General features: G+C 41.5%; 1 protein-coding gene across 5 annotated transcripts in view; it reads left to right on the top strand.

The window, feature by feature from the left end:
* Positions 1–24103, top strand: part of SHANK2 (SH3 and multiple ankyrin repeat domains 2) — a 698629-nt gene that overhangs the window by 227303 nt on the left and 447223 nt on the right. For all 5 annotated transcript variants that reach the window (XM_050955213.1, XM_050955215.1, XM_050955220.1 and 2 more), the window contains exon 12: positions 5980–6046. In XM_050955213.1, the coding sequence (XP_050811170.1) occupies positions 5980–6046 (67 nt within the window). The remainder of the gene's footprint in view (positions 1–5979; positions 6047–24103) is intronic.

The following is a 24103-nucleotide window of genomic DNA, read 5'->3' as shown; positions in this document are numbered from 1 at the left end:
GCCCTCTGAGTACGGGTATCCAAAATCTTGTCCTAAATTATTACAGCAAGAAAACAAGCACAGTTTACATTGTAACAGTGATTGGTGTATGGTTTACCATCTCTCTATTTAGCATGTTAAGGTTTCTATAGTGCCCATCAGCTTTTTGTCTAAGCACTACTATAGAGAACAGTCCATATACCATACTGTATGAAACAGTCTTGCTCTGGCAATGACAATGGATATGATTTTATAATACTGCATAATAGAACTGGTTGAAAAATAATGAAAAAAGTCTGTGGATTTTTTTTTCTGTTTTTCATATACATTTTGAATTTTATGAAATTCTCCAGCCTGCTCTTCTCCATAATAATTGTTGCTCACTGTAGTCAAAGCTGCTCCATCCCAGAATACCCAGTAAGAGGATAATTGCTGAGGGTAGTTTCACAGATGGGAGCAGTATGTAATGCAGCTAAACTTCTTGTCTGGGAGTTAACTAGCTTGAGTCATCTCAGCCTGTTGCCATGTCCAATGCTTTTATTCGAGCACATAACTTGGCAGGAAACCTGGCTGCTGATACTAAGGAAGTAATGTGATTTGTTTATTTAGGGTATTGTAAGAATAAGCCAATAGGGGACAATGCACTGACAGTAAAAATGAAAAATAATAATGAATCTCCATTAATGTCCTGCAGCATGACTAAGTTATTTTATATAGCAAAGTGATAAGTGTCTTAGAAACACCTTTGGACACATGGAAGGTTATAAAGAATGCTGTTGCTCCAGTTGATTTAAGCTTCCTTTTTTATGCAAAAGATCAATTTAGTTTCTTTTAGTACAAAATACAGACATACTTGTGCTCTCCAACCAGTGCCAATCATAAATGCAGTTCCAGAGGTAATTGCACAGCATTCTTCTAGGCATTTGTAAAGTTCAGATTTTCAATCCATATGCAGTTCAATCAAGTGACGTAGGAAAATGGGATTTTTTTTAAAGCTAGATATAATGGCTAATTGCCCTCATTAGAAATGGTGATGAAGACATAGTGGACCTGATTCTCTGTTGCTATGCACCTGTTTGGTAGCACTAGGTACCCACTTGGGCATTGGTGTAAATGACGACACATGGGGCAGAACACTGGAAAATCAGGTACTCCTGTCTTATGTTGGGTGATTATATTAAAAAAACCTTCCCCTGCAAAGGAGACACCTACTTTCCTCAGCTTGCAGGGAGAACTGAGGCCTCCTTGTGCAAAGTTATCATTGGGTTCTGCAGAATAGAGGGTCTGATTCAGGCCCTTCACCAATAGTGAGTTTTATCCAGAGGAAATAAAGCATATAAATGCCTCCTACCTTGATAGAAGAGTTAAATCCTTTCGAGACTATCAAAAAGGGCCATTAATCTTTTCTGAAGTGTTGCTTTTGGTCCACATTGTTCCTTTTAGAGGGAAATATGCACATGGGGAGGAAAACCTGACCCCTGAACTGTTCTGTTGAGAAAAGGGGGATGGGATTTGCAGTGGCCACCTCAACCCTTAATCCCATGGACTGAATAGCGGGTGTGTATCTCAAAAACATGGAGAGCTCACAAGAGCAATGTGAATCTTGTGAGATATACTGGAGGCCAGCGCTGTCTGCATGGAGGCCCTGTGTCTCTGCACTGTCTCCTCTCTGACTATAGCTTTCTTCCACCCCACCACTTGCTGTGTTGACAGGGCTTCCCTTTCCTGACAGGATGTCCTCTCCTGAAAACTTTCCTAAAACCCCAGAAAGGGGTGCAAAAAACATTGATTCAGCTTTAGAGAGTATTAAGTTTTCAGCAGATTCCCTGCTGGTTTCTGGATGACAATACACAGCACACATACCACTCCCAACTCCTAACCCCTTCTCCCAGAACAGATTCTTCACAGGAATCGATAGGGGTCCAGGAAGTTTATGATGCAGCTGAGAAAATAATCCATCCTTCTGTACTCCTCGGATTGCAATCGGGTAGTAATGGGAACTGATTTGACCCATCGTTAATGACTCATAGCAATAAATTCTACACTTAGTAATACATCAATTTTGAAGTATCACAACCTGAAAATATCAAGGCACAGAGTTTCCCTACTATTGAAATTGTGAAAAGAAAAATAATTACACATTTATCCCCAGTAAACATTTTGCATTGTACTATTTTACATTGTGGGCAGAGTTATTTTAATGGGAAAAATGTATATGTTGCACATACCCAGAACTGTTTGCTGATAATCAATTTTAAAATATCTGTATAGCTGTTGTGTGTTTGTAAATATATGTATATATAATTAACATACATATTTTTGTCTAATTTCACTTAGAGCATTTGTGGTTTGCATTTAAGCTTTCATTTATGCTTGGCTGCTGTTCACTTATTCAAACATCCTCAATATCTTCTGGTTTAATAATATTCTGAAAAGTTATTTGTATTACCATAGTGCCTAGGAGCCCTAGTCATGGACCAGAACTCAATTGTGCTAGGCACAGTACAAATACAGAACAAAAAAATGACATCTGCCCCAAAGAGTTTAAAATCTAAGTAAGAAATGTGTTTCCTGTAAGAAATCATAATTATTACATCAAGCTTTTACAGTGGACCATATAATTTAAGTGACTATGAAATAATTTACAGAGAAAAGTGGAGACTAAATAGTTGAAAACATTTGAAATGTTTATGATGTGAACATGGCAGGCAGCATGTACAACTTTTACCTTTTGGGCTTCATTTGGTGCTCTAACAAAAAGAGGTATATTGGAAATGTATTTGTTATTGTGAGATATTTAGGCAATAGTGGCTTGTGTGGAGGACTTCAATTGTCAATTAATGACGAGCTAGTGGAGGTTAGACCCCAAACTGCATACACTTAACTCTTAAACCATGATAAATGATAAAAAGCATTGGTGCCGACTCTGTGAGTGCTCCGGGGCTCATGCACCCCAGAAAAAAAGTAGGAGGTGCTCAGCACACACGGACTCTGGCCCACCTGCACTCCACCCTGAAGTCTCATCCCCACTAGTTCTCTTCCCCTGAGGCACCTGCTGCTCGCCCTTAAGGCGGGGGGGAGCAGAAAGGAGTGAGTGTTGGGAGGGAAGTACTTGGAGGAGGGGGTGGAGAGGAGTGAGCAGCAGGTGAGCATGTTGGGGCCCTCAGGGGAAAAGCAGAGGATAGCAGTGGGCAGGGGATTTCCTCGGGGGTTGGGGCAGAGAGGAGCAAATGGGTGAGGGAGGGCCTTAGAGGAGGGAGATAATCAGAACTTCTGGTCTCATAACTGAATCTTCAAAGATATTTATGTGTTTCATGTTGGGAGGGAGGAGAGTAATGGAGAGACAGTTTCAGGCCTTCAGGAATGTCTCAACAAAGTAGCCATGGCTATATATGTTGGGAGTTGAGGAGAGGGGAAAAGGAAGCAACCACTTTTTATTTTTTCTGAACCAGTTCCCCCATCCTTGCTGCAAACAACCATATTCATAAGTATTAATGAGACTTTTTCCAAAGTTAAAGTAGGAATACATGGTTGCACGTTCACCCTGAGGCCCAAACATATGGTGCAGAGGTTTGAGACTGCACTAATAGCAGAAGGATGAATACTGTACACATAATTTGGGCTTATGTAAAATTGTAGAAAATAAATGCATTTTTTTTTAAATTTATATATATGGAGGTGTTGGTTACATTGAGTTTTTAATTTACAGTAGGAATTCAAACTCTGTTTTCTATACACAATACAGCAGATCTTCTTCAAATTTATAGACATAATCTGTGAGTAACTTTTCCTGGGGGGATTTTAAATAAATTATTTATTAGTTTGAGTGTAATTTTTAAAAGTGGGCACTTTACAAAATTTGTTCTGCTGAGTCTCACCTTTTTTTGGTACAATACCTAAAACAATCAATGCCTACACAAACTCCAAACTTTATATATCTCACACTCTTGAGAACATCTCAGATACTTTTTAAAAAAAATATATTTACTTCATCACCTGACATTTAATGAGCTAGCAGAGCTAGTGAATAAACTCTTCTCCCTTAGCAGTAAATTTCCAAAGTTCTCTCCTGCTTCAAAATGGCCACTTGTTCTCATTGTTGTAATAGCCCTGAGGCCACAGGTTTTCCTCAGCTAAGATGACCATCTTTTCTCTACAACCAATACATGTGGCAGTTTTTACTACTCAGAAGAAAGATGTCCACTACTTCCCATTGTTCCCAATAGGAGAGAAGCCAGGCAGCTGTCTGGAAAAAGGGTGGTTCTCACTGACATAAAGAGGCAATGAGATCCCTGAAAGGTGACAAAATATTGGGGGCAAGAGTGGGAAAAAGGAAAAGAGTTACAAGAGTGTGAGTGAGTACCCCTGCACATAGACAATAGAGATACTCTCATTATTTAGTCAAGGGACTCAGGTTAAGGGTCTGTTTTAATTTGGGCTTGGGCTGGAGCCCCGGCTCTAGGGCTCTGTGAAGTGGTAGAGCCCCAGAACTTTTGCAACACAGTTAAACAGACCCTTAGCCCAAACCCCTCGAGCCTGAGTCAGCTGGCACAGGCCAGCCGTGGGTTTTTAATTGCAGCGTAGAAATACCCTTAAGGTCGAATTTAGAGTGGGTAGCTTCCCCAAAAGGCTTAACAGTCGGAAGGCAGGCAAAAAACAAAAGTATGTATTATTTTAATATATTTATTTACACATTTAAAAATATGATTTTAAGGCAATCTAATGGTTTTTTTGGTATCTGATTCATGATATTTGATTGTTTGTGGCTGGTAATACTGCTTCTATGGCCCTCTCTCATTTCCCCATTGCAATCCCTGCTTCTCGTCTCAGGGAAGGGAGATAGGAACAATCAGGGGAAAACAGTGTCTTAAATTTCTGGGTTCAGAGTCTCCCCAGAAAAAAGCAGGGGTGCTGCATGTGATACTCATCTGGAATAACTGGAACTGACAGTAGACACGAAAGGGTCCCTATCCATTTACCATCCTCATAAGCCCCCTTGGAAGGTTTTTTTTAATATGTAAAATGAATATGGTTTAATGAGATGGTTTATTGTTGTTGTTATTAAGATTATTTATTATCTGTAGTACAATAGAGCCTAGGGGTGCTAGTCGTGGTCCATCACCACATTATGCTAGGCACTGTACAGAGAGAAAATGAAAAATACGTCCTTGCCCTGAAGAGATTACAATCTAAATAGAGAAGACAGATACATGGTGGGGGAAAGGGTTATAACACGCAAGCAGAGACATGAATGTGATGATGGAAAATGTCATGTTAATTCCATGATGTTTTATTTATTTGTGTTTTTTGGGTGTGTTTAATAAAAGGGATCAGCTAAAGGGAAGGGAGAAGAGGACACTGAAGGGAAGGTGGTGTGTAGGACAGGGAAGTGGGGAAGAGGAATGATGCTGAGATGAAGAGACTGTGAGGCAGAGAGAGATGGAGATGGTGGAGCAAACAGCCAATCAGCACAGGGCAGAGAAAGTCCAGTCAAAACTGGAGAAAGTTCTTCAAAGGACGAAAGGTCCTTGCTTTGGCTGCTTCTGCTCCTATTGGCTGCAGTGACTGTCTGGCTCCTCTTTGCAGCTTTCTCCCAAGCCCAAGTAGAAGGCAAGGGGAGGTGAGGCATCACCTGGGTCCTAGTACCCCTATACTGATGGGTCTCCCCTTCACAGTTCTGGGTTGAAAGGGGTGGCCCTGTCTGGGCTCCATTTTTATCTCTGCTCCCATTGCAGAAGACCCTGCTTCGTATGCATCTACGATACGAGATTCCTGTTTCTTTGTATTATGTTTCAGCAAATTAACATAAATATAATAATATGTGCATGGAGGAGAGAGGGTCAAAGATGCAAAGTAAATGTACTTTATCCCATTTTGTTACGTGGAACAATAAATTTATGTTGTGTGTACCAATATCTATCTCTGTACAATGTAACATGTATATTTGTCAGTGTATGACTCTGAGCACATATCAATTTGAGCTATTTTACAATCTTTTAGGTGGCCATAATAGCAGGAAATTTTGAGCTGGCTGAATATATCAAAAATCACAAGGAAACAGATATTGGTAAGTAAAATATTTACAAACTAGTGACAATGAAAAGCTTTATGAAATGTTGATTGGAATGTTTAAATCCAGATTAAAATCCTATGAAGAACAGTTAAATCTGGTTTTATGTGAAATATAATCAGAAGGCTGAATGTGCAGTCGATACAGAGAAATATTCTAAGTTTATCTTCCATTTTCTAAAATGTGAAGAAATAGGAAAAAAGGCCAAATTGTTTTTCAGAGAGTCTTTGTTTTAGAAAATTGAATATAAGTACCACTACTGGATGATGGATGTGTTCTGAGTAGGTGTGATCAGTTTTGGACAAATATATATACACACACATACAAGCCAGAGAGGGCCAGATTCTCCCCTTTAGCAAGGCTGCTGTGCACTGTGTCACCAGTGCAAAGCAGCGCTAAAGCTAGTGTAGCTGATCACAGGAGGATCACCTCAACACAGAGATCCTCCACTGGTTAGGACCTGCATGGCACTTCCTGCCATATGCCATGCCCCCTAATTGCAGCAAATAGAGGGTGGCTGAGAGGAAAGGAGGATGTCTGAGGTAATCCCCTGTGACAGCCCCTCGGGGTACACATACTTTACAACAGTGGTTTTCAAACTTTTTTTCTGGGGACCCAGTTGAAGAAAATTGTTGATGCCTGTGATCCAACGGAGCTGGGGATGAGGGATTTTGGGTGTGGGAGGGGCTCAAGGCTAGGGCAGAGGGTTGAGGTGAGGGCTGCAGGACGGGGCTGGGAATGAGGGGTTCAGGATGTGGGAGGGGGCTGTGGGATGGGTCAAGGGGTTGGGGTGCAGGAGCGGGTCAGGGCTGTGGGCTGGAGGTGCAGGCTCTGGAGTGTGGCTGGGGATGAGGGGTTTGGAGTGTAGGAGAGGCTCCAGGTTTTGGGGGTGGCTGGGGCAGGGTTTGGGGTGCGGGAGGGGGTCAGGTCTCTGGGCTATGAGGTGCATGCTCTGGGGTGGGGCCAGAGATGAGGGGCTTGAGGTGCAGGAAGGGATTTCGGGTTGGGGGACTCAGGGCTGGGGTGGAGGATTGGCGCATGTAGTTGGGCGTGGACTTACCTCTGGTGGCTCCCGGTCAGTGGCCTAGCTGAGGTGCCAGAGGTAGGCTTCCTGCCTGTCGTGGCGCTGCGGACCACGCTGCTCTTGAAGCAGCCAGCAGTGGGTCTGGCTTCTATGCAGAGGTGCGCAAGCGGCTCAACGCGGCTCTCGCCCACAGGCACCGCCCTCCCCCGTCTGGGCTGGAGGTGCAGGCTTTGGGGTGGGGCTGGGCATGAAGGTTTGGGGGAGACTCATAGCTGGGGCAGAGGATTGGGGTGCGGGATTAGGGCATGGATTTACCACTGGCAGCTCCTGGTCAGTGGCACAGCTGGGGTGCAGAGACAGATTTCCCGCCTGTCCTGGCACTGTGGACTGTGGTACACCTGACGTGGCCAGCAGCAGGTCCAACTCCTAGGTAGAGGCGCGTAAGTGGCTCTGCATTGCTCTCGCCCGCAGGCACTGCCCCTCCTCCCAGCTTCCATTGGCCAGGAACCAGCCAATGAGCATGCCGAGCTGGTGCTCGGGGTGGGAGCAGTGCACAGAGCCCCCTGCCTAGAATCCAGACCCACTGCTGGCCACTTCTGGGGTGCCACATGGTGTCGGAACAGGTAGGCGCTATCTTAACTGGGCAGCACTGCCAATGGGATTTTAACATCCCGGTCGGCGGTGCTTACCAGAGCGACCTAGTGCCTTATGTGTCGCGACCCAATAGTGGGTCGCAACCCGAACTTTGAAAAATGCTGCTTTAGCACAGCCTTGAAGCTGCTTGAAGAGATTGACTACATATAAAATAGCATGGGTTTAATTTAATATGGGATTTGAAGATTACTTAGATTAACTGATTCAAAGGACTGTTTGGAGACTCTTATTTCGGTTTACACCAGGTTTATTTCAGTTTAGTTCATTAGTTAGAAACAGGTTCAAGCTAAACCAAAAAAGCTATACATAATGAAATAAGTGCGTCCGCACAATCATTTGCACTGGTTTAACTAACTAGTGCAAGACTGTGTGTTGACAAAGCCTCAGTTATGCTGGGGCACTGGCACAGCTCATATCCTGTCCAGGATTGCAGGAATATAAATGTGGATTAAAGCCATCTTTACAACTCCCTTTCTGATTGGCTCTTCTGTGCTCATTGCTTGCAGTTGAAAACTAGATTGGATATCATGAGTTTTAATCTCATGTGATATTCTTTGTTTATTTTTTCCAAAATATGTGGTTATTGGACAAAACTGAAGAGACTTGCATAAAACTTAAGCCTTCTAGGTAGCCCTATACTTAACATGGTGGTGCACTGAAAACAGCTTCCTTCAGTTAGTTTCTTTTTCTTCTTTCTGCATTTACAACCAATGCTGATTTGAAAAAGTCAAGCTGATGAGGTCAAGCAGTTGCTGAAAATAAACCAATCGCCTATCCCTAATGAGCATGTTATCTTATTACTCTGTCCTTACAAATGATTTTTGATGGTTCTACATCTTTGTAAAGATGTTAAAATGAAAGCAGTCAATAGGGCTAATTCAAATGTTCCAATTTATCCCTGCAGTGTTGCTTTTTAATATTGTGGTTTTGTCCAATTCTTCTGTACACAAAGAAGTATTACATTTTTCTGCACATAGTTTATTCTCTTTTTTAAAAAATTGTACACAGTACAAGAAAGAAATCAAGAAAAAGCAGAGTATAAATTATTAATTACAGGGCAAAGGCCCCATTACTGAAAAGGGATCCACCTACATGCAGCCCATGACTCCACTGCTGCAATGTCCTCAATACATGATTAATGCTCAGCTCCACATTATTTTCTCATCAAGCATGGACAGTGTTGTTTCCCAGTTGTCTCAGTATATGACAGAAAATGGAATGTAGCTGAAAAGTAGCTGGTTGAGACTCAATCCAGGGAAGGAAGGATCGCCTTGTGGCTTAGGCACTTGAGCGGGATTCAGGAGATCTGAGTTTAATTTCTGGCTGTCACACAGACTTTCTTTGTGACACTGGGAAAGTCATCCTTAGCCTCCCTTGATGCCTTTGTTCCTCTTCTGTAAAATGGAGATAGTGATGCTTCATTTCCTCACATGGGTGTTGTGAAGATAAATTCATCAATGCTTGTGAGACATCTTGGTACTAAGTGCTGGTACTAAGTAGATGGATAGGTATGATGGTAGTGGCTTTGATAAAGAGTAAGCATTACTTGTTTGAATTTCTTCACATTAACTTTGATTTAACAGAGGTACTTTTCCTTTAACATTTTTAACATGACTTTTTAATAGTGAAGTCACAAAAACATATATTTCTGGAATAGTTCCACAGTGTGGACAAAGCAGGATACTGAGTGAAAAAAACTGAAATAAAGAATGAGAATGGAGCTTCTGTGATGCTGAACATTTAGAGCAATGCTGGTGTTTAAATTTCACCGACTTGGCCTTTGTTTATACTGGGTGTATTATTACCCATTATCTTCATCTCTCTTTTGGCTGAGGTCAGACATATTTCCATATGAGTATTTCTCCTTTTTAAAGTCAGGAGGCTTCATGATGGAAAAAATGACCATCAGACAGCTGAGGAGTGGTTGAAAGAATAAGTTTCAATTCAACATCCTGATGAAGATAAGAGGGATGATTCAGATTAGGAGGTCTTTTAAGGAAGTTTATTATCTGACATCTCTAGAAAAATATCCTCTGTTTTAGAAAAGTTCCTGAAATTGAGCAAGGTTATTAAAACACATTTTATACCTATTTAACAATAACTCTTCATTAAGGTGGATGTCCATCCTCCAAACTTGGGAAACATTTAGGAATCGAAGCAACCTTGCCATGTGTGTCCCTTGGACATGGAGGATTCATGGAGGATAGGTCCATCAATGGCTATTAGCCAGGATGGGCAGGGATGGTGTCCCTAGCCTCTGTTTGCCAGAAGCTGGGAATGGGCAATGGAGTGGATCATTTGATGATTACCTGTTCTGTTCATTCTCTCTGAAGCACCTGGCATTGGCTACTGTTGGAAGACAGGACACTGGGCTTGATGGACTGTTGGTCTGATCCAGTGTGGCCGTTCTTATGTTATGTTTTGTCTAGTGGAAGATTTTTGAATGGTTGGAGGATATGGAGTTCAGTGGTTATAGGAAGCAGACAAAAGTAGTAAACCTACTAACACAACCCAATTATTATCAATCTCATGCATTTTTGTTTTGCTGTTTAAAAAAAAAAAAGGAAAGGAGCCATTAATGTGGAATGAGCCTTTAGTTTTAAAGCCTGTGGGAAATGTATTTGCATTATCTTAAGATGACAAAACAAAACAGAGAAACAACAAATCATGTCTGCTTATAGGAAGAAAGGGACTTCAGTATTTATGGATACAGCATTTAAACTTCATGTATTTCAGAACTTTTCTCTGCAGGTGGCAAGTGAGAAATGGAAATTGAACACTGGCTGCTTAGAATATATGATAGGATTCTCCAACTACAAAACAGGCACTGGAACAAATCCCAGCCTTTATTTTTTCGAAGAATAAAGCCAGCAATCTTCTAACTCTTGGTAGTCTTAGTAGACTCTGTGTGGCTATTGATACTTCCTTAAATCAAAACATAATAGGCATCTAGCTAATACAAATGGCAATCAAGATTTGTCTAAAAAAGTCCACCCTTCTCTTTCGCAGGTGTGCCATCTTAGGGATGCTCTATTTTAATTATTTACTCATGACAGGAAATGGCAGATTGGACCTAATTTCAATAAGTTCATGAACAAGTTTTCTTTTATCCTGACAGAAACAAGTTTTTGGATTTCTACAACTGAGGCATTTCAAATGTGCATAATTATTAATCGCTTGTGATCTGTAGTCTTTGGAGAAGGACCCAGTCAAGGATGTTTTTACATTTACTAATTAATGTTCCTCTTAGACCATTTTCCTGCCCCAGACTATTGCAACAGGAATTGGAAAACACATGCACATTCCACACAGAAGTCATTAGGTGGTAGTCTTGTACTATATCAGCAATAGCTACAGGGCTGTGTCAGGTAATGCTGCCAAACCTGCAGTCATGGAGACCTAGCACCCGTAGTGTGATGTTTACCATTCATTGTCCTGTACAACATGTTGTAAAGAATGAGTTGCTTTGTTCAGTAGCAGTGATTATAATATGAGTCCACTAGGAAGTCAGGATATTGCTGCTTTTATAGTAGTATGAGTTGGCACACATTGCAGATCTCTCCTCCTGTGAAAAATGAAATCTCAGTCCACTGTTCTCCTAGTATCCTACATAAGCAAACACAAACACCTTACTTCTGGGTACGTCACCTGTTCCCGTATCCTATTCCCTTCCCACCACCTAACATTTCATAGACTCTTAGAGTGGGGTAGGGTAGGAAGTCAGACACTAAACCTTGGACCTTTCAATCAAGAGGGAGAACCCAGTTAATGGCTTTGCAAAGGGCTTTTCATGGGTCTGGGCCAGCCCCAACAAGCAATGCTAAGAAGATGCCCTCTTGTTACTGATGGAGTTTATAGGCATTTTCCAATCCAAGAGAAAATGACTAATATGAAGCTGGATTGTGTTTTCTCTTTTCCTGCAAAGATGGCATCAGCTTTCATTCTGTGGGTCCAGCACTATAACCCTTACTCAAGCAAAATTCCACTTCATTTCCAGGGCAGTTTGGCTGAAGTGAAGGTTGCAATATCAGATCCTCTACTTACAGCTATTATTGGTAATACAGGGATGAGAAGGAGTCAGATGGCCAAATTCTGTCTCAATTTCCATGTTGTGTATATATGTTGTGTGAAAACAATGATGTCCCTACATGTGACAAGTTTGAGTTCCATGGAGCCTGTCATAAATATAAAGGGAAGGGTAACAACCTTTATGTAAGCAAGTAACATAAAATCTCTCCTGGCCAGAGGTACAGAATCACTTACCTGTAAGGTGGTTAATCAGTTCAATTAACCTAGTTGACACCTGATCAGAAGGACCAATGGAGAAAGAAGATACTTTCAAATTGTGGGGGGGGATGTTTTGTTTGTGCTCTTTTTGTTGGTTCCCTCTCAGGACAAAGAGAGAGACCAAGCAGGTAAACCAGCTCCTAAATGATACATCTAAGATTAAAGAAATTGTAAGTAATAGCGAGGAAATACATTAGAGTATCTTTTGTTTTAGCTTGTGAATTTTCCCTATACTAAGAGGGAGGTTTGTTCTTGTTTTTGTAATTTTGAAGTTGAGCCTAGAGGGGAATCCTCTGTGTTTTAAATCTTTTTAATACCCTGTAAAGTTACCTTCCATTCTGATTTTGCAGGTGTGATTCTTTTACTGTTTTCTTTATAATTAAGTTCTTCTTTTAAGAACTGGATTGATTTTTAATGTTCTAAAACCTCAAGGGTTTGATCTGTGCTCACTTTGTTAACCTATCAGTTAGTATATTATTCTCAAGCCTCCCAGCAAAGAGGGTGAAGGGGCTGGGGGACATATTTTGGGGAAATAGGAACTCCAAATGGTTCTTTTCCTGAATCTTTGTCTAAACCACTTGGTGGTGGCAACAATACTGTCCAAGAACAAGGAAAGGGTTTATGCCTTGGGGAAGTTTTTAACCTAAGATGGTAGAAATAGGCTTAGAATGGTCTTTCATGTGGGTCCTCACATTTGTTCCCCAGAGTTCAGAATGGGAAGGGAACCCTGACAGAGCCCTTTTGCAGAGCCCCTAGAGCTTCCCATATACAACCCCTTAGCTAAGATTCCCATTAAAACATCTGAACAGTTGTGTGGACTCATTCACCCATGCCTTTGCTGCTCAGATTATTAGATTTTTCTTTTGCTTAATGGAGATACCTTGCTGCTTTTCCTTCCACCTATTGTCAATTAAGCTTAAGTAACTCTACATTCCCATTAGTACATTCTGTAACTTGATGACTTTTCTGTGGTAGTCACCAACAGGAGAACAATTATCTACCAGATCACAAACTGCTATATATTTCTTAGGTTGGACACTACCAGTTTTCAAACACAAAAAAAGACTTGAAAATAACTCATGTGCCATAAGAAACTCACTGGTATTAAAAGGGGATGTTCAAAGCAGTCTTGCTTCTAAAAAGAGTGGGTGCCATTTTGGAAAACCTAATCCGTGTAAGAGATAAAGTATTCAGAGGGGAGGGAGAAAAGGTTAACACTGAGGGATTAAAAGTAAATTGTCATATCATTGTATTTGTTGTTAAACAAGGTTCTAAACAGTAGAAAATCTTTTTTTTTCAGATATCCAGAAGGTAAATTAAAAATTCTCATGTCAATTATTCTTCTGAAGTAACTGTGTTTGAAACAAGTTGAAAGTATTTTTGTAAGGCAAGAAAAGTTGTTACTATGAGGCAAAAGCCTCATAACACGCAGTACGTCACTCCATTTACTTTAATCCAAGATGCTCCCTAATGAGATTTTCCAGGGATGATAAACATATTAAAATACCTTATTTGAATGATTACATATTTTGAAACTCCTTGGAATCCAGAAATATCTTGCAGCTCTGTGCTTATACAGTTCCATTAATTTCTCTATTTTGAAAGAGACATCACATCTGTTGTACAATACTGTCTTCATGAACTGCACAGCAGTTACATGTTACAGATTTGCACCCGTTTTCATACTTCCTTTAATTAGTTGTACTGTCTTATTTTAGTTATTCATTTATTTATTTATTTATTTTCCAAGCTAAGGGAAAGTAATGGATTAAAAGATGTGATGAATAGAAAAGTTAATCCCTGATTGTTTTCATCCAGCCTACAGCTGTCTGCAAGTAAATGAGCACAGGAGGTTTAGAAAGCATTTGCTATACAGCATTTACAATGGCTTCTATAGGATGGAGATACAAAAAAACAACAATAATATATATAGATGTCCTGAAGCTCTCATTAGATACAGTTATGCAGATATTAAATGTGTTGCAAGCTGATAATCCTTTGACTCGGATAACCTATTTTTAAATCTCTCTTTCTTTTTGCCTTGGCTCTTTGTGATGAGATGAATTATCAGATGGATTAAATGACATGGGTTGTTCTTCTTCAAGTGAACAAGGTTTGTTTATACCATACATCTTGTCCTCCAGCAGGTCTGATGACAGAAGCAAGAGGGGTTTTTGTGTGTGTGTGTGTGTGTGTGTGTGTGTGATTTTTTTTAAAATATGAAACACATTGAGCTGGTGTGTGAGTTTTTGGTAGTTGATTAGCAGACTAACTAATACTTGGATACTGTTGCTAGGCTTCAGGTCTGAGTTCCTGTATTCCTCTATAATTATGCAGAGATGTGAATGTGTGATGGTTTGTGGGTTTTTCAAGCAGATTTTTTTTGTAATTTAATAATTTTTGTGAATGCCAAAAGTCTGCTAATATATTACGCTTATTCTTTAAAATATACATATTTAGTATAGGACAATTGCTTTAGAATTAAAAAAAACATCACTTATCATCCCTAAGAAAAATAATTTGTTTTTATTAGCATTGTGGCACTGTTTAAGATGAAACATGCATTTTATTGTTAAATAAACAGAATAACTGCTTTTAAATAGCAATGATATTTTGTTTTTTCATGATAAACTTGCTTTTCTAACCTATTTTCTTTAATTAGATGAGAGTAATTGAAGTCAATATTGTTGGCTCTTCAGTTGCAAATATTTAAATTAAATACTATCAGATCCAATACATATTCTGTTTGTTTATTTTTAACAGACATTTAGCGGTTTAATTTTTACAGATCAGACTCCTGCAGCATATTGTCTAAGCTAGTTATAAAAAAACACATTTAAACCAATAAAAGCTTAAAAACAAAAGGTATAGTGTATCAAAAGACATAAAAATCATGTTGTTTAATAGAACAAGAAGGGATGCAAGTGTGTAATAAATGTCAAATGAACATCGCTATCAGATTAATCTTAACCTGTTTCATACGCTATACGGTATTTTCTCATGGAAAAGCACGATGTTATTAAAATAAATATAAAGGCAGCGACATTGAGATCTTTATCATTCCCCATTTTAAATATATGCTACATATTGTACTATAGATACTCTTCATCTTTTGTAACCTCTTCTAGTTGTAGTCTGTTAGCCCCTACCATAAATGAATATTCATTGCTATTATCCATAGGAAAACTTCACATTAATATCTTCTAAATTTGGTTCTCATCAAAATAAGCTATTGATTAAAATAGGAAATAAATTGATTGTTGCCATCACTTATCAGTTATTATCAAATGATACCAAGGAATAGAGTAATTCATTTGACACATTTTGTCAGACTGTATATAAATGAGCAAATTGAAAAATTGGTTGTTTATCAGTTAGTGTACCTGTCTTACCTACTAGGATCAGACTTTGAATAAGATACAGTAGTTTCCTTGTCCCTTTGATCATAAGTAAAGTTTTTCTCTATGTATGCTAGCATGTAGACATGCACTGGATACACAACTTACATCAATTTTGAAACATAAACATTATTTTCAGAAACTGTATATTTCTGGCTGATGTTTGTTTTAAATTTAGTTTAGTTTTTTGCATATTAAAATATATAAAGTTGCATATTGATCAGGGCCTGCTCCGGGCACCAGCATTCTAAGCAGGTGCTTGGGGCAGCAGTCCATGTGTTTTTGCCCCCAAGCAGAGCACCAAATTGCCGCCGCGGGCGGCGGGGGCAGTCCGTGTACCGTTAGGGCGACACGCGTGTTTCCGCAGCGGTGGCAGTTCGGCGGCAGTTTCTATGTTCAGCTGTCCGCGGCAGCTTAGCTTCTGTCTTCTGGCTGAAGTCAGAAGCTGCTGCTGAATTGCCGCTGCCGCAGAAAGGCGCATGCCGCCCTAATGGCACACGGACTGTCCCCACCATCGCAGCGGCAATTCGGCACGTTGCTTGGGGTGGCAAAAACAGTAGAGCCGGCCCTGATATTGATATTAGATTAATTATAGTTTAGACTTTTTTATCCTTCGAACTGATCTAATGTGAAATTGGAGTACAGTGTGTCCCAAATTACATAGTACATAATGATTGCTTATGATTTGTTAGGCTTATTCTCAAATCTAAAATGAAAGTAAGAAAGGAAATGAGAAAATATTGAGCTCTGAATAAATGCAATAGAATTCAGAACATTATGGTCTGGTCTTGCAATCTAATCTTTTTGGCCAGACTCTTATTCCCATTGACTTCAACTGGTGCAATGGTTCTCCTTTACAGATCTGATTACAGAATCAGGACCTACAGAGTAAGGTACAGTGGGCTGACATTCTGGGGTCAATACATACAGGTCTGTCGCAACTTACATGCATTTAACATGCACAATTTTAGCTTTACAGCCGGAGTCCGGGGGGGCGTGGCCTCAAGCAGAAGAGGCGTGGTCTCAAGATTTAAAGGTCCTGGGGCACCAGCCGTGGCTGGGAGTCCCAGGGCCTTTAAATCACCCAGGGGGCTCCCAGCTGCAGAGGTGGCTGGTAGCCCTTGGAGCAAACTAAAGGGCCCGAGCCTCCAGCCACCGTGGAGCTCCGGGCCCTTTAAATGCCAGCCCCAGCCTGGCTGCCAAAGCTGCGGGTGGGATTTAAAGGGCTCCTCCGGGCTCCCCACCGTGGCGGGAAGCCCAGTGGAGCCCTTTAAATCCTGTCCGCAGCTCCAATGGCCGGGCCGCGGCAGCATTTAAAGGGCTCTTCCAGGCTCCCCGCCGCAGGGATGTAATTTTGAGAATACACAGTTTTCGCTTTACGCACTAACCCCAGAACGGAACCCCCGCGTAATATAAGACTTGCCTGTACAACAAATATAAGCTACTAAATACAAAGTTATTGAATATAAAAAGATCTGTGTTGCAATTTAGTAACACATGCCATATGAATAAAAAAATTAAGCTTAAGTATAATAAAGGAAAAGATATGATTTAAGTATATATCAAGGCAACATATGAGAAGAAATTGGTAATAACCACTGAGAGACAAAAATGGAAAGCATAGTAAGTCATATGTGAAACTGTTATTATTAAAGACATAGATTAAGTTCTTGTTTCACAAAAAAAGAAGGTAGGTGGGTTACATTATCCTATAAAGGTGGGAATTAAATCCTTAAAATGACTCTGCCATTGCAACTAAACAGATAATTAGAGTTAAACTATTAGAAGTTGGCCAGGCCCAGAATTTTGAAAGTAGTATTAAGCCAAGTTGAAAAACTTTTGGTGAAGATTTTAGGCTGCTCAGTAAGGAGTGAAATTCCCCCTTGTTCAAAGGATCATCACAAGGGCTCTGCATTAGTAAACTTCTATTTTTACAGCTGAAGAAGTACTTGAGTGAATTTCAACTTAATGCCTAATCCTGTGAGGCGCTGAGGACCCTAAACTCCCATTTAAATCAATGGGAGTTGAAGGCAGTTAGCACATCTCTAGAGGAGTTCAGTACCTTGCTGACTCAGGCCCTCAGAATAATGTGTCTGATCCTTCTTCATTGAAGCTACATTGACTTCATTGTGTACAAGAGAAAAACCAAGGTTAGTAGCAGAGAAATTCAGGACTATAATAGACGTATGGCAGGATATGACTTTTCTAAATGTGGATTGTTTTGTACTGTTACATACTGTGTAATGATTTCCTGTGAGGTTGAAAAGCTCACATGAAATGGAGAAACAAGTGTATACCCAGTTATTTTCATAGAGAAAATTTGAATTGGGCTGAGTAGCTTAAATTGAGGTGGTGTAAAAGAAGGTGGGTTTGTGTTTGTTTTACATTAATTTAGGACCTGAAATCTGTTCAAGATTATTTAAACTTGAAGTTTCCTACAACAAAACAAAGAAAAGTGTGTGGGGGATGCAGTGGAGGAAAGTTAGTGGATGGAGGGAGGTTTCACTAACTACTAGTAGGAATGCAATGGCCTTTAATGCATCTTCATAGATTATAAATCCAGGAAGGACCAGTGTGATCATTTAATCCGATCTTCTGCATAACACAGGACTTCGGAGTTCCTTGAATTAATTTCTGTTTGAACTAAAGCAGGAGTGGGCAAACGTTTTGGCCTGAGGTCCACATCTGGGAAAAGAAATTGTATGATGGGCCATGAATGCTGATAAAGTTGAGGTTGGGGTGTGTGTGGGGTGCAGGCTCTGATTGGGGGTGCCGGCTCTGGAGTGGGGCCAGGAATGAAGAGTTCAGGGTGCGGGAGGGGACTCCGGACTGGGTTGCGGAAGTGAGGTGCGGGAGGGGCTAGGAATCTGGCTGGTGGGTGCAGACTCTGGGGTGGGGCTGAGGATGAAGAGTTTGGGGTGCAGGATTATGCTCTGGGCTGGGACCGAGGGGTTTGGAGGGCAGGAGGGGGATCAGGGCTGGGGCAGGGAGGGTGGGGTGCAGGAAGGTGTGCAGGTTCCGGCTGGGGGGTGAGGGCTCTGGGGTGGGGCTGAGGATGAGAGATTTAGGGTGCAGAAGGGTGCTCTAGGCTTGGATCGAGGGGTTCAGAGGGTGGGAGGGGGGTCAGGGCTGGGGCTGGGGTGTGGGGAGAGGCTCAGGGATGCAGGCTCCAGGCGGCACTTACCTCAAGCAGCTCCTGGAAGCAGCAGCGTGTCCCTTCTCCAGCTTCTATTCAGAGGTGCGGCCAGGTGGCTCTGTGCAGCCAGGTGGCTCTGCACACTGTCCCGTCCACAGGCACAGCCTCTGCAGCTCCCATTGGAGTGCTGGAGGGGGCCATTGGAGCGCGTAGGAGCCGGAAGGGGGCCATGCTGCTCCTTCTAGGAGCCATGTGAAGTGGACCCCGACCCTGCTCCCTGTCTGGTGTGCCGGCTGGGGGCCATGTCACAGCTTCTAAGAGCCATGTGGAGTGGACCCCGACCCTGCTCCCTGTCTGGTGTGCCGGAGGGGGGCCATGTCACAGCTTCTAGGAGCCATGTGGAGTGGACCCCGACCCTGCTCCCGGCTGCAGTGCCGGAGCGGCGCAAGCCCCAGATCCCCCTCCCCAGCAGGAGCTTGAGGGCAGGCTTAAAATGGCTGGCAGGCTGAATCTGGCCCATGGGCCGTAGTTTGCCCACCCCCGAACTAAAGTATATTTTAGAAAAACATCCAATCTTGATTTAAAAATTTCCAGCAATTGAAGGTTGTTTGTAGGTTCCAGGGCTTTAACCTCCCATTTACAATGGGAGCAAAAGGTGAGAGAAGTTGAATAAGGACACTGGAATAAGAGACAACCAGGATAAATTTCTTGATAAAGAATTTGGAAGGAAAATAAAAGAAATTACCAAGTCAGTAAGAGAAGTAAACATAGAGTAAGACAAAAGGAAAAATATATTAATTCAATTTTAGTGGGGTGAAGAATATTAAGTCTGCAAAGACTTGTTCACATGCTTAAATTTATGCACTCTGAGTAATCTCACTGAACTATTTATAGGGTGTAAGGTACAGGATCTAGGCCTTTAATCCATGAATTTATCAAGGACAGGGTTTGATATACCAAGAGTCTTTGTCTGGCCTTTAATATTCGTGTTACTGGAATTACTTAGTGTCCAATCCAACTCCCATTCAGGCCAATGGAGAGTTGCTTGTTGTCTAATGGAATTTAGAGCAGGCCCTTAGATGGATGTGGTTTTAAAAATTGATACCATTTCATGATATGGCTGCCCTACCACATAAAATAATGTCTTTTTTGTCATGCAGAAAAACTAATATTTTCTTCTAAATAAATTAGATTCAAATGGCATCTAAAGCAGTCACTTTAGTACCTTGGTTGCTATTGTTATCTCTTTGCATACCAATATATTTCCTCCTTGCTCTCAGTCAGTCAGTGACTCCGCTACTCTGCCCGTCTCCCTCGCTCCACTATGTTTACCTTAGATCAGAAGCTTGTACCTTCATTTTTAACACCCACACATACTAATTTTGCTGTTCTACCTGGTTATTTTTTGCTGTTAAGTAGGTGAAATGCTTAACATTAACTATACAAAGAAAACCTTTTTTTCTTCTTTATTTGGGCCAGCTACTTACAGATCCAAATTTTAGTTCATATAAAAGAATATTTGTTATGGAGGAGTCCTCTCAAAAATAATATTTAATAAATAATCTCCTTTATAGAATGAACTTCCGATAGTACACCAAATATTACAACCCTATTGAAAATTGGCTTGCAAATGAATATCTATTAAAAGAATATAATTTTTGGTGCATACCATTTATTGTCACGCTATATATGAAACACCATGAAATAGGAGCTTTTTAAATGAACAGCTGTCAAATAAATATGCCATATAATTAACATTATTTATAGTGCCTAAAATACAAAATAAGATAAAGTCTTGGCCCTGAAGAGCATACAGACTAAATTTTATATATGATACATCAAGCGAAGGCAAACTATCCCATCCTAAAATATCACTGTGTGAACACAGAGAGTTAGTGATCTTGACTAACAACTGGCAGTCCCTTTTATTATACGAGTGATGCCCCAAGCCCTGTCTCACAGGCATCACATTATATGGTTGCCTCTTTGTTCACACGATGGTATTTCAGAATGGGATAGTTGGTCACCACCTCCTTGATATGTGTGATGGCTGCATCATATTGTCCATACTGTATCTTTGTCTGGTAGTCACCTCAGGAATTTCCACACATCTGAGAGCCTTGGAAGAAATTGTGTATGATACAAATCCAGACAGTCTCTAAACTAATTTAATGTCTTTAGGTATGGGCATCTGCTATAATGCTTTTATAATTTGGGAATCAGGTCCTAGCCCTTGAAGTACAAGTCTCTCATGTATAGTACTACAGTCAATTGCAATTTCATATTGTTTTTACTCAATTTTAGATTTACTTACCTGAGACTTCTAGCAACTAGCTGGGTTTGTGATCATGATTTGCCATAGCTTCTGCCATATTGTCTCATGTCCAGATACCTGAATGTCATCAGCTATGCTGATCCTTGAGAGTTTTCTTAGTATGTCTTATTGACAGTGTTGATGTTGTTCCACTGCAGGTATGATCCCAAATGGCATTATCAGTGATCTGTATCAGCTTGCTGGCATCCAGCATGTGATGAAGTAGCTGCTTTCCTTATCCAGTAACACTTGCCAATATTTGTCTTTTGCACTATTAGGTAAATGGCCCTGATATGGGCCAAATGTATCAACTTCAGTTTGCTCTTAGCTCGGGTAAGGTTTATATTTAATAAAACTTAAGACAGGCCATTCGGCTTTGAGATAGCCTTTCAGTCCATCAGAGTAAGTGAAACTGTTGCTAGTTCCCCAATTCTTTACTAATAAAAAGACCCTTATATGTTTAAAAGTGTTGGGAGAATGAAATATGACAGAAATTATGAGTGACGTAAGGAAATTGAGTGATGTAAGGAACCATAATAGATCATTAGATTATTGAATATGTTTGGAATGTATAGAAGATGAGAGGAACTTCATCAACTACACCACCACTGAGGAAGGGTCTAAATCCACATTCACAAAGTCATCTCCTGATCCATGTTTTTCATATTTTCAGAAGGTCATTTGTTCTTTTAGCTTGGTGATGTAGATTGCCAGTAGGGGATGGGGCTTTCCAGAGAGGCCAAAGAACAAGTTATCCCACTCTAACCTAGATTAGACCATGTTATTTGGTACAAGACTTGTGATCCCCTAATTTGCTCAGATAATCTCCAGGGATCTTGCGTGTAGCAAACTGGAGTCACAGCCTTAAAGGTTTAAAGACCCTCCTCCTAGGCCACAACACCACCAAGAAGGACTGCTTAACCCCTTGTTGCCCAGAGTGAAGTTTCTATACCCCACCGCAAGTACCAAGACCAGAGATAACAGATAACCTGTCTATTGAAATGCAGAGTTGACTCTGATTCTCCAAAGATCAGCAAGCTAAAGAGCAAACCTTTTTCTCTAATCATGTCTACATCTAAAATTTTGCAGCGCTGGTTGTTACAGCTGTATTAGTACAGCTGTATAGGGCCAGCGCTGCAGAGTGGCCACACTTACAGCAACCAGCGCTGCAAGTGGTGTTAGATGTGGCCACACTGCAGCGCTGTTGGGCGGCTTCAAGGGGGGTTCGGGGAACGCGAGAGCAAACCGGGAAAGGAGACCAGCTTCGCCGCGGTTTGCTCTCGCGTTCCCCGAACCACCCTGCAAACCGCAGGGAAGGAGACCTGCTTGTTCGGGGAACGCGAGAGCAAACCGCGGCGAAGCTGGTCTCCTTTCCCGGTTTGCTCTCGCGTTCCCCGAACCACCCTACAAACCGCAGGGAAGGAGACCTGCTTGTTCGGGGAACGCGAGAGCAAACCGCGGCGAAGCTGGTCTCCTTTCCCGGTTTGCTCTCGCGTTCCCCGAACCACCCTGCAAACCTCAGGGAAGGAGACCTGCTTGCTCGGGGTTCGGGGAACGCGAGAGCAAGCCGGGGAAGGAGACCAGCTTGATTACCAGAGGCTTCCTCAGGTATGCTGGGATACCTGCTTATTCCACGGAGGTCAAGAAAAGCGCTGGTAAGTGTCTATACTTGATTACCAGCGCTGGATCACCAGCGCTGGATCCTCTACACCCGAGACAAAACGGGAGTACGGCCAGCGCTGCAAACAGGGAGTTGCAGCGCTGGTGGTGCCCTGCAGATGTGTACACCTCCTAAGTTGCAGCGCTGTAACTCCCTCACCAGCGCTGCAACTTTCTGATGTAGACAAGCCCAAAGTCACTCGTTTTCAAATTGTAGGGAGTGTGACAAGGTTATTGGGGGGTGCAAGATAGGTTGTAGGACTGTGGACAGATGGTGTCTGGGCCAGGGCAGTGAGACAGTGGAGAGCATGTGCAGGGAGTGGTTGGAGGGAAGTGAGGAACACAGCCCTGTCCCACGTAGCTCAGCCTCACCCTGGTAGCAGCCTGCTGCTCTCCCTCTCTTCTCCTTCCTGACGGCTAGGAGACTCCCTGTGCACTCTCACCACAACTGCCTAGCCCTGGCCCACATGCCTGGCAAGCTGGAGCCCCACATATTTTAAATCCTCTGGGGCCCTGAGCAAATGGGGGGATGGAGGATGGGGAGTTTGGTTCTACTCTGCATCATGCTGCCATGTATTCCTCCAGGGACAGAGCCTGCTGGCTCCTACTGTCCTGGGTATGAGCTGCCCGTTCCCGTTGGGGAGTCACTTTCCGCCCCAGATGGACAGGAGTTGGGGGTGAGGGTGGGGCTTGTAATGCGACTCCAATGGTGAAAGCGATTCCAGCAAAAAAAGTTTGGGAACCTCTGCTCCAAGTCACCTTTTTCATTTTTGTTTGTCTTTTTATAGTATACCTGGCATGGATGCTTGCCATCTGTATTATTGAATTTTCTTTAACACTTTTAAACATGTAAATGAGAGAGAATGCATATGTGTGTGCATTTCAAACAGCATGCACTTATCCTAATTTAAAGTAAATTCTACCTTAATTGCTTCATGTCACCCTGGGTTGTAGAAGAGTGTCTGCATAACACTACTTCATCCTCAAAAGGGAAATTATGGTTTGATTTATAGAAATATAGATTAGGTGGGAAAAGAGTTCACTGTAGAAGTCATTCCGTAAGAGGCAATTTTGATGGAGTCTGGTTATTGCTTCATAGGGCTGAGAAGCAGATTTTTTTTTCTGAAGTTTCCAGGGTTAGATAAGAATTATTCATATGTTACTTTAACTTCATCATTTGTCTTGGTTGTACTCATCTAATAATTTGGTGTTGATTCCATTCATTCCATGTCATTGTCAAATTGTTGATTTCTTAATTCAATTCTAATTATAAATTTGATTAGGTAATTGTGCTGCTTAATTCTTAGAGTCCAGGTATTAAGAGTTGTAATAAGTAGTTTTGGTTTGAAGTTTACTTACTTACTTTTAAGTTTACTTTTATTAATTTGTAATAAAGCCCATAAAATTATAAAGCTGTTTTTTTTGTCAAAAATAGCAACAAGGGTAAAGTACCCTCATCTGGGGCTAAAGGTCATTTGTTAAAGTTTCAGAGCCCTTTGACTCTGGCCTTAAATTAATACCTTATCCTTCACAATATCAAATACTGAGAATATTTTTGCTTTTGGCAAGTCAGGTAATATTC

Source organism: Gopherus flavomarginatus, chromosome 5, assembly GCF_025201925.1.
Source record: "Gopherus flavomarginatus isolate rGopFla2 chromosome 5, rGopFla2.mat.asm, whole genome shotgun sequence".
Lineage (NCBI taxonomy): Eukaryota > Metazoa > Chordata > Testudines > Testudinidae > Gopherus > Gopherus flavomarginatus.
Note: the sequence above shows the minus strand (reverse complement) of the source record. Positions and strands in the feature narration are given on the sequence as shown.